The 16,600-nt window shown below is 39.5% G+C and overlaps 1 protein-coding gene across 1 annotated transcript in view; it reads left to right on the top strand.

The window, feature by feature from the left end:
* LOC150097950 (uncharacterized) overlaps positions 1-16,600 on the top strand; it is a 357,533-nt gene that overhangs the window by 15,810 nt on the left and 325,123 nt on the right. Inside the window, exon 3 of the mRNA XM_090406633.1 lies at positions 15,594-15,644. Within this exon, the coding sequence (XP_090262759.1) occupies positions 15,594-15,644 (51 nt within the window). The remainder of the gene's footprint in view (positions 1-15,593; positions 15,645-16,600) is intronic.

Below are 16,600 nucleotides of genomic sequence, written 5' to 3'. Positions count from 1 at the left end.
GTGTCTATAACCAGTCCTACCCAAGCCATTTGTTTGGTTTTCATTTCCTCACTACACCTGTGCTTGTCCAATCACCTTTATCACTGGTTATCACATCTGCTCAGTCTAAACTACCTCACTGATAATCCTGATTTACCTCACTGATAATAGAATAAAAATTGAATACAAAAAGAATATTCATGTTAACAATTAGCATGTATATGTCAGATCAGATGCAAGCGCCTTGCTTTATCAGTCATAATGGCAAATGTATTTGTTTATTATGCAATAATAGTGAGGCTATTTCTAAAAAAAAAAAAAAAAAAAAAAAAAAAAAAAAAAAAAAAGATTCATGCCAATGGTAATTTTAAGTTTAATTATTTAAATCAGGAGGAGTTGCCAACGCAGCACCCGCGAGCGTCATGGCACTTGCAGTATTGCGCCCTTCATAAGAAAAAGGTTGCCGACCACTGGTCTAGGACATACTGATCTGGTAGTAGATACTATAATTACAAAACAGAAAACAGGTTAAATTCATCCAATAGGTGAAGTTGTTGGCATTTTATTCTCATCTGCCATTCAGTCTAATTTTAAGCTAAAGATAATAATTATTATTACCCAAGACCTCCATGGAGTCAAAGACTCATCTGGGAAGTCCTTTTATCACACACAAATCTCATCATACCACATCTTAAACGCACTCAAACTCCTTGCAGACACCACACTCTCAGGCAAGGCATTCCAATCATTCACAACTCTGCACGAAAAAAACCCTCTCACACCCTCTTTATACAGTTTCCAGGGATGACCTCTGGTTCTCCCCTGATCTCCCACTATTCTCTGTAGAACTTTTCTACCATTAATCTTATAACAACCCCTTACCAACTTGTAGGTCTCTTATCATATCTCCCCTCTTCCTTCTCTCCACCAGACTCTGCAAATTACATCTTCTCAATCTTTCCTCATATTCAACATCCCAGAGGTCATAAACTACCTTAGTCAGTCGCCTTTGGACCCTTTCCAAATTGAAAAACCTGGTGAACAAATCTGCGCACAATAGTCCATGTGTCGCCTAATTAAAGCCTTATACAATGGAACAAGAATCTTCCTACTTCTACACGTCAGTGTCCTCTGCATCATTCCCAGAAGTTTTTGTGTTGTCTTCACAATTTTGGCTATGTCTCCCCTAAATTTTAGATCCTTATCCACTATCACCCCCAGATCTCTTATTTCCTCTACCTCCAACAATACATTCTCACCAAGCATAATTTCTGCATCTCATCTTTGTTTTCTAAATTTTAAAACCTTATATTTTGCAACATTGAACTCAATCCCCATTTGCTTGCCCAATCACTCAATTTATGCAAGTCTTCTTGCAAGGCCACAACATCTTCACTACTCTTTATGGTTCGTCCCAACTTTGCATCATCTGCAAACAACTGAATATCTCCATCCAAATCTTCCCCAATATCATTAATATACAAGTTAAATAGTAATGGTCCTAAAACAGACCCCTGAGGCACTCCACTAGTGAGTTTCCTTTTCCTGGATATTGCCCCCCCCCAGACACAACTTGTTAATACATATCAGATAGCCAGTCTCCAATCCAATGCACTAATCTAATATCCAACCCCATCTGCTCTAGTTTGACTGTCAACTTATCATGAGGTACTCTATCAAAAGCTTTTGTGAAATCCAAGTATGTTATTATTATTGTTCCGGGCAACTCCAAGGAGTCGACAGACTCATTGAGGGAGACCCTAACATGTCAAGAACAACTATTCAACATTCACACAGTATCTATCATACCTTGCCTTGAACTCATTCACGGTCGTAGCACCCACAACAGGCCCTGGAAGCTTATTCCACTCATTCACCACTCTCCAAGTAAAAAACCTAGCTCTAACACCCTTGTCAACCACGCTCTTGCCCAGCTTCCATTCATGGCCCCTAGTCCTCCCACCACCAGTCATATTTTCAAAAATATCTTCTGGATCAATCTTATAGAAACCCTTCAGTAAATTGAATGTCTCGATCATATCACCCCTCCTTCGCCTATCATCCAATCTCTGCAACCCACAAATCTTCAACCTATTCTCATGAGGTTCATTTCACAGACCTTTTATCATCTTGGTCACTCGTCTCTGGATCCTCTCCACTTTCTCCCCATCACGAAGAAACCCTGGTGCCCATAACTGGGCACAGTACTCCAGATGGGGCTCTTATAAAGGCTCGATACAGAGGAACAACAACTTGTTTGTCTCTGCATGTTAAAGTATTTTTCAGAAGCCAGGTGATTTGATCAGCTGATTTAGACTTTTGCAATGTGCCCCCTAAACTTCAATTCTCTATCCACCAACACTCCCAAATCCCTGGCGTCATCAATCTCCTGGAGTATGGTTCCACCAATGCGATATACTGCTGCTATTCTTTTCACCCCAAAGTGCATAACCTTGCACTTTGCCATATTAAATTGACATCCATTTTTCCGAGCCCAGTCCTCCAAACTATCCAAATCATCCTGTAACATTTTGACATCCTGTGCACTCACAATTGCTCTACCCAACTTTGCATCATCAACAAACAAGTGAACACTTCCTCTCAAATCCTTTCCTATATCATTGATGAACAAATTGAAAAGCAGTGGTCCAAGAACAGAGCCCTGCGGCACACACTAGTCACAAGCAGTCTTTTAGACTCCACTCCTGAATAAACCACTCTCTGGTATCTCTCCTTCAACCACCCTCCTATCCATCTCACCAACCCTATATCTATCCCCTTCTGCTCCAGTTTAATGATTAGGGTTCCATGTGGTATCCTATCAAAGGCCTTGGCAAGGTCCAGTAGTATCACTGTAAACTAAGGCATGATCTACCCTTCACAAAACCATGTTGTCTCTCATACAATATCCCATCTTCATCTATCCAATCCTGTATTATTTTCTTGACTAATTTCTCTAAGACCTTGACAATGATTCCTGATATGCTAATCGGTCGGTAATTTACAACAGCAGTCTTGGAACCACCTTTATGCAATGGAACTATTTTCCCCTCTTTCCACCCGCTCGGGACTAACCCAGACCTGAGACTCAAATTAAACAAAATGGTCAAGGGTACTGACAATTCTTTAGCTGCTTCTCGTACGACACGAGCTGGTATACCATCCAATCCCACGGATGTATTGACATTGAGGTTATGCAATAGACTACTCACCTCCACTTCATTCACCAAAATTCCCGTATAATCTACTAGTTTATTCGTTTCTGCAAATGTCACCACCTGGATGATATATGAGAGAAAAAAAAAAAAAAATGGCGGCGGCATTGTCATTCCATGATTTTAATTTGGATTTCAGTCGGTTCGTTAAGTGTGAGGTCTGTTATATGTATTCCTTAGATTACATAAATGATTTGTGGATGTTTAGTGCGGATGGAAGAAGGGTGTGTGCGAAATGTGACCTGAACGAGGAATTGATGAATGCGAATATGAAGTTGATGACAGAAAGTGCTAGTACCGATTGTGTCGCGAGTGCATATTTGAAAGAGAAGGATGGTGGGAAAGACAGGCAAAAAAATGGTAAAAAATCAGGAAAAAAGAAAGAGCGATTTGACAACCGTAACGGATGTTAAAAGGGACGAAAGTGAGGCGGAAAGAAACGAAATTGAGAGAACGAATGAAAGTAGAAATGGCGTGATGCAGAAATTGCAAGTAAAAAAATCGAAAGAATAAATGATAGCGAAAAAAGAATGATTGATGGCGAAAGTTGGATGCATGTTGGAACGAAAGTACTGAACCAAAGAAAGATGAATGACAGTAAAAGTGAGAAGAATGATAGCGAAAGTTGTACGCATGTTAGTCCGAAAGTACGGAAACAAAGAAAGATATGTGAAAGTGAGAAGAATGTTAGTGAAAGTTGGACGTATGTTGGACTGAAAGTACGGAAACAAAGAAGGATGAATGAGAGGGAAAGTGAGAAGAGGGGGTCGAGAGTTAGAAAGTTAGAAAGATTTAATGATAGAGTGAATGTGTCGCAAGGTTCGGAAGGTGAATTGGATTGGATGAAGCAAGAAATGAAATGGATGCGGAATGAAATTAAGAGAATTCAGGTCAAAACTATTAAAATAAATCATGATGGTATGAAAGAGTTAACAAAAGATGAACGAGTGGCGTTGTATGGCGACTCCATTATTAAGGGTGTGGTAGAGGATAAAATGCACAAGGTATGTTTTCCAGGCGGTAAAATGAGTAGAGTGATTGAGGCATTGAATATGAGGCGGGAACGAGCAAAAGAGTTAATTGTATTAATTGGTACAAATGATTTGAGAGAGAACAAAGAGCATGTCAAAATGAATGTCAGGAGACTGCTTGGAAAAATAAAGGAGAATAGTGTGACAGGAAGGGTGGTCAGTGTGTTGCCTAGGTATGATTGTGGTGAAATGAGGCGGAGAGCAAGGATTATGAATGATATTCTGGCTGAAATGTGTGAGGAGATGGGAGTACAGTTTGTTAATGTGTGGAATGAGTTTGATGGATGAAGTGAGCTGTATGGGAGCGATGGACTGCATTTGAGTGGTTATGGTGCGAGTCGCTTGGAGAGACTGCTGCTGGAAAGTGGAGAAGTGAATAGAGAGAATGAATCAGATCGAGAGGGGAGTGATGTGGCAGAGCAAGAGAGTAAGACAGGAGAGATTGAAGGAGTGGATATGAATGGGGAAGTCAGTGGTATGAGTATAGAAAATGAGAGAATAGGTGTGCAAGAGGAGCAGGGAAATGGGGAGGGTCAGGGTGGACAGGGATACACAGCGTGAGAAAGGTGGATGCTCCAAGAGGAGGTGAGAGCATGTGTAGGCAGGAAAGTAATGGGATAATCAGGGATCAAAAGGAAACAGATGGAATTGCAAAGGGTTCTAAAATAAAGAAGCAGAAAGGGAAATGGCTCCAGTCCAGCATGGAGAGATCACATCGAGTGAGTGGTATCAGTGGAACTAGCTGTAGATCCAGAAATGAGTTGTGTTTGTATACCAATGCTAGAAGTGTAAGAAACAAGGCGGATGAAATGGTTGCACTAATTGCGTCTGTGCACCCAGAGATTGTCGGAATAAGTGAGACATGGTTAGATGAGGATGACATCCTGACAGGAATAGAGATGGAAAGGTATGATGTGTTTCGTGAGGATAGAAGGAGTAAAAAGGGAGGGGGAGTGCTATTGATGATAGAGAAAGAGTTATGTCCATACAAAGTAGAGATGCGAGAGGGAAATAGGGCCAGTGGTTTTGAGGCAGTGTGATGTGAGATAGAGGTGAATAGAATCAAATACTTGGGATGTTGTTATAGATCTGGTAATGTGGATGGTGGTGATAGTGAAATGTATAATCAAATAAGCCAAGCAAATAAAAGGATGATCATTATGGGTGATTTTAATTATGGCAATATAGACTGGAATGAAGAGATAGCAACTGGAAGTAAAGAAAATGAGTTTCTTGAGTTTTTGAGGGATAACTACCTCAGACAATATGTAACAGAGGGCACAAGAGGATTAAGGGTCTTGGATTTGGTCATCTCATCGGAGGATGTAATTATCAATGAGGTATCAAATCATCCACCAATTGGTGAGTGACCATGAGGTGATTACTTGGGTGGTTGCCAGCAGTGCAAGCACCCCTGTGAAAAAAGGGTATATGTGGAACTACGAGGGGGGTGATTATGAAGAGCTCAATAGACAGCTTGCAGGTGTAGCATGGAATGAGGAGTTAGCTGGAAAAGAGATCAATGCAGCTTGGGGGATTTTCAAAAAATATTTAGTGGATGCAATGTCCAAATGTATACCACGGGTGAGAAGGTTACATAAGGTAGGTGTGAGATGGATGGATGAATAAAGAGATTAAGCATGCAATACAGAGAAAAAGGGCACTGTGGAGGTAGCATAAGAGAAGTGGAAGTAACCAATTTCATGAGGTCTACAAAGACCAGGCAAGGAGGGTGACTTGGTTGGTGAGAGTAGCTAAAGAGAGGTATGAACAGCAGTTAGCTAATGAAGCTAAAAGGAATCCTAGGGAGTTCTTTCAATATGTAGCCAGCAAAAGAAAGAATGATTATGGAAGGATGACATTGATTGGAGGAAATGGTATGAAGACAGCTTTTGCAGAATGTGTGGTGGAGATACTTAATGAGCAGTTCATAAAGATCTTTTAATCTTGTGAATGTGACTTCATGAAGTGATTAAGAGCAGTTGATGATGGGGAGGAGAGACTGACTGTAAGTGAGCAAGAGGTGTTTGGGGAGTTGAGTAAACTAGATGTAAATAAGGCTGTGGGACTTGATAATATATCGCCGCGTATTCTGAAGGAATGTGCCAGAGAGTTGACACCTGCCTTGACATATTTTTTTAATACGAGTCTAGCACTTGATCAAGTCCCTAAAGAATGGAAGGAGGGCAAGATTGTGCCACTTCATAAAGGAGGTGATCGAACTCGAGCATCAAACTATAGGCCTATCTGTGTGTCAGGTGTTGTGGTTAAGTTGTTGGAGAAGCTTGTGAGAACTAGGATCCAGAGTTGGGTTGACAACAATGGTATAATCTTTGATGGACAGCATGGATTTGCTAAAGGGAGGTCGTGTTTTAGTAATCTACTTACTTATTACAATAAAGTGACTGCTTCCTTGGACAGAGGAGAAGGATACACAGTAATATACTTGGATTTCGCAAAAGCTTTTGATAGAGTACCTCATGATAGTTTGACAGTCAAACTAGAGCAGATGGGGTTGGATATTAGATTAGTGCATTGGATTGGAGACTGGCTATCTGATATGTATCAAGTTGTGTCTGGGGGTGCAATATCCAGCAAAAGGAAACTCACTAGTGGAGTGCCTCAGGGGTCTGTTTTAGGACCATTGCTATTTAACTTGTATATTAATGATATTGGGGAAGATTTGGATGGAGATATTCAGTTGTTTGCAGATGATGCAAAGTTGGGACGAACCATAAAGAGTAGTGAAGATGTTGTGGCCTTGCAAGAAGACTTGAATAAATTGAGTGATTGGGCAAGCAAATGGGGATGTGAGTTCAATGTTGCAAAATGTAAGGTTTTAAAATTTGGAAAACAAAGATGGAATGCAGAATTTATGCTTGGTGAGAATATATTGTTGGAAGTAGAGGAAATAAGAGATCTGGGAGTGATAGTGGATAAGGATCTAAAATTTAGGGGACACTTCGACAAAATTGTGAAGACAACACAAAGGCTTCTGGGAATGATGAGGAGGACACTGACGTGTAGAAGTAGGGAGATTCTTGTTCCATTGTATAAGGCTTTGATTAGGCCACACATTGACTATTGTGCCCAGATTTGGTCACCTAGTTTTCAGAAGGATGAAGAGATGTTGGAAAAGGTCCAAAGGCGACTGACTAAGGTAGTTTTTGACCTCTGGAATGTAGAGTATGAGGAAACATTGAAAAGATGTAATTTGCAGAGTCTAGTGGAGAGAAGGAAGAGGGGAGATATGATAGAGACCTACAAGTTCGTAAGGGGTTGTTATAGGATCAATGGTGGAGAAGTTCTACAGAGAATAGTGGGAGATCAGGGGAGAACCAGAGGTCATCCCTGGAAACTGTATAAAGAGGGTGTGAGTAGGGGAGTGAGAGGCAGGTTTTTTTCATGCAGAGTTGTGAATGATTGGAATGCCTTGCCTGAGAGTGTGGTGTCTGCAAGGAGTTTGAATGTGTTTAAGACCCGGTATGATGAGATGTGTGTGAGATAAAAGGACCTCCTAGATGAGTCTTTGATTCCATGAGGTCTTGTTTAATAATATATATATACTTGCAAAGTGCTCACTCAGTAACTCACTATATCAACTGATTCAGTTACCTCCCTGCCATCGGCATTCTTTAAAATCATTCTGCCATGTACATTTTTCCTTTTACTTGCTACATATCTAAAAAACTGTTTAGGATTCTCTTTAGCCTGCATATCTAATGTTCTTTCGTAATCCTTTTTTGCTTTTCTTACCACACTCGTCGCCTGCGCTTTATACCGTTCATGTGCCTGCCAGTCACCTTTCTCCTTAAATTCCCTCCATAGTTGTTTCTTTTTTTGCAGCTCAAGCTTAATGGTGTTATTCATCCATTTAACCCCTACTTGATTTATTATTCGGACTCTAGGTATACAGTCAGCTATTGCTTCACGGAAACATTTCTTAACTGCCTCCCATGCACTATCAACTTCTAGCTTGCAGTTGTATATGCCATGGCACTGAACCAATCAAACTCCTAAGATTGTCATACTTTCCAGCCAGATAATTCCACATGTACCCTGTCTTAATTGAAAATTCTACACCTTTAGCCACCTCCCAAGTCAAGACCCTATGATCACTCTCACCAATTGGTGGCAATGTGGTCATATTTGTTACAGCCAAATCCTCAGATGTAATTACCATGTCAAGCATTCTCTGACCCTTAGTATTTTCCATTACATGCTGTCGCAGATTGTTATCTCTTAATAACCGCATAAAATCCAATTCCTTCGCATGTGTCCTCTCCTCACTCCAATCAATGCGACCATATTTGAAATCTCCCATAATAATTACCCTCCTTCCACTCATTTCTTCTATTTCTTGTGCATTCTGTCACCTCCATCTTTTCCATCACCTGGTCTATAGCAGCACCCAATTGTACAGGGTGTTCGGGATAAATTTGACAGTTTCGTAAGGAAAAAGAAAATCTTCTTTGTATCTATTAAATTTAATGAATTGACAAAAAAACATTACAGGCAGAGTTAATTACAATACTATCAACAAGATTGACTCAAAATAACCACCATTAGCATCGATCACAGCTTCAATTCTGCTTCGGAACCTCGAACAAGCTGATGCTACAGTCTCCCTGGGAAGGGCCGCAAAAACTGTTTTAATTTTATCCATTAACTGGGCTTTTGTATTACTGGAAGTGCGATTGGTGTCTTTTTCAACTGCGCCCCATACAAAATAATCCATGGGGTTAAGGTCTGGGGAGTTTGGAGGCCAAACATTTGGACTGGTGAAGTCGTAGAAATTTTCAGACAACCATTTTTGACTTTTCCCAGAGGTGTGGCAAGGGGCCGAATCCTGCTGCCATACATACGGCCTACCATTGGCTACCCTTGTTATCCAGGGCTTGACTACAGTTAGCAACTCCACGAACAAAGCCCGAATTCCAATGCCAGGGTTCTTCAACACCTGTTCCTGCAGATTTGCGAGGAATTCTGCTGTACGAACGCAATCAGATCGTCTGCTAGGGATCTTTCTTCTTGCTACATCCTCGTAGTCACCATTTCAAGTCTCTAGTTCATGCCTGATTGTTTTTACTGTATTCAGGGAGCATTGGGCAGCAGTCGTAATATCCTTATTTTGATGGCGGGCACGAATCATCATGATACAAGTTATTCTCTTCCATGATTCAGGTGGGTTCCAGCTATCCATCCTTTCTGACATCTTGTATATGAATGAAGAAGGGTCCAAACTTTTAAATGAAGAGAAGTGTGTGTTAATACATGTAACTTACGGAAAAATATAATTAATTATAAATATGTCAAATTTATCCCGAACACCCTGTATATTTAGTTCTGCTAGCCACAATCTCACACCAAATGGCCTCAAATGTGCTCTTTTCTCTATCCTGCAATTCAACTTCTATTCTAATTGGCTGTAGCTCATCAGCTATCATCAACAATACTCCTCCCCCATTTTATTCTCCCGGTCATTCCTGAACACACTATACCCATCGCATTCAATCCCACCAGCTATATCATCTACAGTCAGCCACGATTCACTAATACCAATAACCTGTGGTCTGGAAGTGCCAACCATGGCCAAAAACTATTTCTTCTTGTTCCTAATACTCCTAGCATTAGTGTACATGAATTTAAGAACCCCATTAGCCCCAACCCTACCTTGATGCCTTATATTAACTATCCCACTCTGATTTGTTGTCCTTATTCACTCGGGCATATATTCATTCATACATTCAACTGCCTCCTTAAGGACTGTATATCTACTCCCTCCCTTAATAAATCTAGTTTCCCTGAATTTGCACATCCACTACATTCAGCAACACTTTCTTAAGTCTCCTTACACTGTAACCATTCAAATGCAAGCCATCCATCTTATATAGATCCTTTCGCCAATCGAACTCGCTCCACATATCCACAAATTCCACACCACTCGTCATATGTAACCCACACATAGTCATTCACAATTATGGCCCTCCTTTTAAACATGCCACTGTCATACCGTGGCAAAAGACTAATCATTCTAACTCTCTCACTCTTTTGTTTTGCTACCTCAAACAATTCATTCGGGTCTTCTATCATTTCCATTTTATCTCCTTTCAAATCATTCGTACCTGCCACAACTATCATTTCTCTCACCCTTTCCTTTTGTTCTCTAATAGACTCAGTTACATCCTTTATGGTCGCACCAGGTTGGTACGATTTTGTCAAATCCTCTACTAACACACCTCATACTAAAGAGTCTCCATACAGCACTCTATCCTTCATTTTGTTCATGTTCACACTCATATGCTTATTTTTCCTGTCATACTTTTTATTACTGGCTTGTTCATTCAGTTGACTTTTGCCTATATGCTCTAGCTGCTGTTTTGCCCTTTGTATCGCACCATTCAACAACGCGATCTCACTCATTGTATCTATTTCATCTTTTTTATTCTCAGTAAAACCATTAATACTATCATTCACACTCTCGCAATTCTCTGGTACAACCTCGCCGTTTCTTGTCATATCCCTATTTTCTTCATTCTGAAGTTTGACAAAAATATCACACTCACGATCCGAAATACAATTCAATTCCTCGTTCTCCCTGCATTTTCTACACACATTCACTCCTTCATTATCATCTAACCATACTCTGACCGCACTCTGCAAAGTGTACATTTCACAGATAGTACACTGAATCATCTCCTTTACATTTCTGTTCTTGAAAGATGGCGAACCATCATTACTGGCCGCCATTTTCCTTCGTACTGGATCCATACTAGTAGCGTATTTTATCAAATTATAAGTTATAAACACCAAAAACACACAAACAGACGCACTAACAAAGCAAGGCAAACAAAACTACGCATTATTAAAGTAAATTTATCAACGATAACTGAAAATAACGCTTATCTTATCAGGAGCTTTCACGAAAACTACACGCTAAGAATCCCTCCAGCGGCGACTTCCTGACATAGATTGTTATAAAACATTTTAGAACACTAACTACACTAATAAAACTACCATAATATACTAAAATTACAGAATTAAATCTAACAAAATAATAAATCAACAAAAATCGCAAATCTCTCAGGAGCTCTCCGACAGTACGTCCTTTCGCCAGCTAGACTCAACACCACACAAATATTACTGTGTATTCTTCTCCTCTGTCCAAGGAAGCAGTCACTTTATTGTATTAAGTAAGTAGATTACTAAAACATGACCTCCCTTTAGCAAATCCATGCTGTACATCAAAGAGTATACCATTGTTGTCAACCCAACTCTGGATCCTAGTTCTCACAAGCTTCTCCAACAACTTAACCACAACACCTGACACACAGATAGGCCTATAGTTTGATGCTTGAGTTCGATCACCTCCTTTATGAAGTGGCACAATCTTGCCCTCTTTCCACTCTTTAGGAACTTGACCAAGTGCAAGACTCGTATTAAAAAAATATGTAAAGGCAGGTGTCAACTCTGGCACATTTCTTCAGAATACGTGGTGATATATTATCAAGTCCCACAGCCTTATTTACATAGTTTACTCAACTCCCCAGACACCTCTTGCTCACTTACAATCAGTCTCTCCTCCCCATCATCAACTGCTCTCAATCTCTCCATGAAGTCACATTCACAAGATTGAAAGATCTTTATAAACTGCTCATTAAGTATCTCCACCACACATTTTGCAACAGCTGTCTTTATACCATTTTCTCCTATTAATGTCATCCTTCCATAATCATTCTTTCTTTTGCTGGCTAAATATCAAATGAACTCCTTAGGATTCTTTTTGGCTTCATTAGCTAACTGCTGTTCATACTTCTCTTTAGCTACCCTCATCAACCAAGTTACTTTCCTTGTCTGGTCTTTGTAGACCTCATGGAATTGGTTATTTCCACTTCTTATGCTGCCTCCACAATGCCCTTTTTCTCTGTATCGCATGCTTAATCTCTTTATTTATTCATCTCTCACCTACCACATTTAACCTTCTCACCCTTCGAATACACTTACACATTGCATCTACTAGATAGTTTTTGAAAATCCCCCAAGCTGCATTGATCTCTTTTCCAGCTAACTCCTCATTCCATGCTACACCTGCAAGCTGTCTCCTGAGCTCTTGATAATCCCCCCCCCCCTTGTAGTTCCACATATACCCTTTATTCACAGAGGTCCTCACTGCTGGCAGCCATCCTGGTAATCACCTCATGGCCACTTTCACCAATTGGTGGATGATTTGACACCTCATTTATAATTACATCCTCTGAGATGACCAAATCCAAGACCCTTAATCCTCGTGTGCCCTCTGTTACATACTGTCTGAGGTAGTTATCCCTCAAAAACTCAAATCTCATTTTCTTTACTTCCAGTTGCTATCTCATCATTCCAGTCTATATTGCCATAATTAAAATCACCCATAATGATCTCCCTTTTCTTATTTGTTTGGCTAATTTGACTATACATTTCACTATCACCACCACCATCCACATTACCTGGTCTATAACAATATTCCACCAAGTATTTGATTCCATTCACCTCTATCTCGCACAACACTGCCTCAAAACCACTGGCCCTATTTCCCTCTTGCATCTCTAACTTTTAGGGACATAACTCTTTCTCTATCATCAATAGCACTCCTCCTCCCTTTTTACTCCTTCTATCCTCACAAAACCTATCATACCCTTCCATCTCTATTCCTGTCAGGTTGTCATCCTCATCTAACCATGTCTCACTTATTCCAACAATCTTTGGGTGAACAGACGCAATTAGTGTAACCATTTCATCCGCCTTGTTTCTTATATTTCTAGCATTGGTATACAAACACAACAGCTAATTTCTGGACAGCTAGTTCCACTGATACCACTCACTCGATGTGATCTCTCCATGCTGGACTGGAGCCATTTCCCTTTCTGCTTCTTCATTTTAGAACCCTTTGCAATTCCATCTGTTTCCTCTTGATCCCTGGTCATCCCATTTTTTATCTGCCTACACATGCTCTCGCCTCCTCTTGGAGCATCCATCTTTCTCTCGCTGTGTACACCTGTTCACCCTTAGTCTCCCCATTTCCCTGCTCCACTTGCACACCCATTCTCTCATTTTCTATACTCATACCACTCACTTCTCCATTCATATTCACTTCTTCAATCTCTCCTGTCTTACTCTCCTGCTCTTCCACATCACTCCCCTCTCGATCTGATTCATTCTCTCTATTCACTTTGCTACCTTCACGCAGCAGTCTCTCCAAGCGACTCGCACCATAACCACTCAAATGCAGTCCATCACTTCCATACAGCTCACTTCGTCCCTCAAACTCATTCCACACATTAACAAACTGTACTCCCATCTCCTCGCACATTTCAGCCAGAATATCATTCATAATCCTTGCTCTCCGCCTCATTTCACTACAGTCATACCTAGGCAACACACTGACTACCCTTCCTGTCATACTATTCTCTTTTATCTTTTCAAGCAGCCTCCTGATATTGATTCTGACATGCTCTTTGTTCTCTCTCAAATCATTTGTACCAATTAATACTATTAACTCTTTTGCTCACTCCCGCCTCATATCCAATGCCTCAATCACTACTCGTTTTACCGCCTGGAAAACATACCTTGTGCATTTTATCTTCTAGCACACCTTTAATAATGGAGTCGCCATACAACACCACTTGCTCATCTTTTGTTAACTCTTTTATGCCATCAAGATTTATTTTAATAGTTTTGACCTGAATTCTCTTAATTTCATTTCTTGCTTCATCCAATTCAATTCACTCTCCGAATTTACCGCCTGGAAAACATACCTTGTGCATTTTATCTTCTAGCACACCTTTAATAATGGAGTCGCCTTAACTTAACTCTTTTATGCCATCAAGATTTATTTTAATAGTTTTGACCTGAATTCTCTTAATTTCATTTCTTGCTTCATCCAATTCAATTCACTCTCCGAATCGACACATTTTCTCTATCATTAAATCATTCTAACTCTCGACCCCCTTTTCTCACTTTCCCTCTCATTCATCCTTCTTTGTTTCTGTACTTTTGTCCAACATGCGTCCAACTTTCACTATCATTGTTCTCACTTTTACTCTCATTCATCTCTTTGTTTCAGTACTTTCAGTCCAACATGCATCCAAGTTTCGCCATCATTCTTTCTGTTTTTGCTGTCATTTATTCTTTCGATTTTTTTTTCCAAGTGAGATTTCTGCTTCACGCCATTTCTAGTTTCATTCGTTCTCTCAATTTCGTTTCTTTCTGCCACTCTTGCCTCGCTTTCGTTCCTTTTAACATCTGTTACGGTTTTCTTTTTGTTTTTTTCCTGATTTTTTTAACATTTTTTTGTCTCTCTCACCATCCTTCTCTTTCAAACCTGCACTTGCAACACAATTGTTACTAACACTTTCTGTCATCAATTTCATATTTGCATTCATCAGTTCCTCGTTCAGGTCACACTTCGCACACACACCCTTCTTCCATCTGCGCTAAACATCCATGAATCATTTATGTAATCGAAGGAATACATATAACAGACCTTACACTTAACAAAACGACTGAAATCTAAATTAAAATCATGGAATGACAATGCCGCTGCCATTTTTTTTATCCCTGCAGGTTACTAGGTGTAATAATAATTTCGTAATTAAGTTTAGGCAAGAAAAATCTCCCACACTAATAATACCAGTAGTGCACAACATTTACAGCCACTCTTACTCAAACATTTACGCATATATACTTAATTATTCCTAGAATAACTTATCTCAATCAGGAGCTCTTCTTATACACGTCCACTACGCATGGCCCACTAGCGCCACTCCAGTTACTTTTAAATCAAATAACAAAATTGCAACTTAAAATGGAAAGCTTTAGTTGCATCTGTTTTAGACTGTTCATTGAGAAAAGCTTCATAGCCATCTTTTGGTAGTTCTATTATTCATAGTGCAATCCTTTTAAAGAAGCCATTTCTTATTAGAAATGGCTTTGAAAAACAATTGTTCTGATGGACTTACTGGCTATAAATGTGCCTGCATTACTGGACTTGTCTGCTTGATAATGTTTTCATCCTAGGAAGGCACCTGCTGAAATAGAAAATAATTTGCATGAAATAGAACTTAAGAGCATAAAGAAGCTGATTCATGTATTGGATAAAAAGTAGCTCTATGAAAGCTGTCATGCAGAAGTCATCTGGTTATTTTTTCTAGAGATACAGTTAGAAGAAATATAAACACTGAATACTATCCAAATTTAACTTTCTATTCTTCCTTTTTTAACTTGCACAGAACATGGCCATGAAACACATAACAATTTTATTAAAAAAGTTTTATGCACTTTTTTTGCTTTGCAACTCGTTGATCTTAACTGAAACTGATTGCTTTCTTTATAGTTTATTGAAGGCTCTTTTGATGCATACTTGGAGCGATTAAAAGATCCAAAGGTAAGTGAGTGAAATGTGTAAAACTTCCTATCTGTATAACTGAAAATATTTCAACCTGTGATGATTGATTGAATCAGTTATGCCAGCTACAGTTGTTAGTTGTGTAACTTTAGGTGTATTTCCTGAAATCAGTACCTGTTTTTTTTCATTCATCTGCATCCTAGCTGAGCTCTCACTGGATGGATCTTTATTAAAATATGGTATATGTAGTACTTCAATATATTCAAGTTTTTGTTGTAATTTGACCATTTGCAAAGGTTGGAATATTCAAAATTAGAGCTGCCTGCATGAAGTTACTCATTGGGTGATGAAGAAATGTATAAACAACTTGGATTAGTGAATAAAGGAAGGGTAATTATTATGGGTGAATTTCTCGAGTTCTTGAGCGATAACTATCTCAGGGGGCACATGTAAAGAAAGGCATGAGAGGATCAAGAGTTCTAGATCTCATATCATCCGAGGTTGTAATTGTTAGAGGCGGTTTCACATTTTCCTTCAGTTGGTGAAAGTGATCATGAAGTAATCATCTGTGTTGTGGCGAGAATTCATATGCAGGCTTTTGCAAGGAAAGGATATGTGGAATTATAAGGCTAGTGATTATGACAAGCTTAGGAAACAACTTTGAGCTATAACATGGAACAAGGAGTAGAGCAGTAAGGAAATAAATGCTGCATGGGAACTTACAAAGAATTACATAATGGTATCAATGGCCTAATGTATCCAAAAGGCTGAATAAGGTTGGTGTAAAATGGATGAATGCATGAAATCTGGAAAAAGAAAGTCCTTTAGAGGAAGTGCAAGATGAATAACGGTAATCAGTCACATGAAGAATATAAAGAACAAACCACATATCCAACTCCTGGGACGCATATATGCCACAAGCACTGCATGCCACAAAGTCCTTTATTATGTTACATATAATAGTTCTTAAATAGCGGAGGACTTGGTGACACGCC

The sequence above is a fragment of the Typopeltis vanoorti genome, chromosome 16 (genome assembly GCF_054136105.1).
Source record: "Typopeltis vanoorti isolate ZY-2024b chromosome 16, IOZ_Tvanoo_1.0, whole genome shotgun sequence".
Taxonomy (NCBI): Eukaryota; Metazoa; Arthropoda; class Arachnida; order Uropygi; family Thelyphonidae; genus Typopeltis; species Typopeltis vanoorti.
This window is presented reverse-complemented; position numbering and strand designations above follow the sequence as displayed.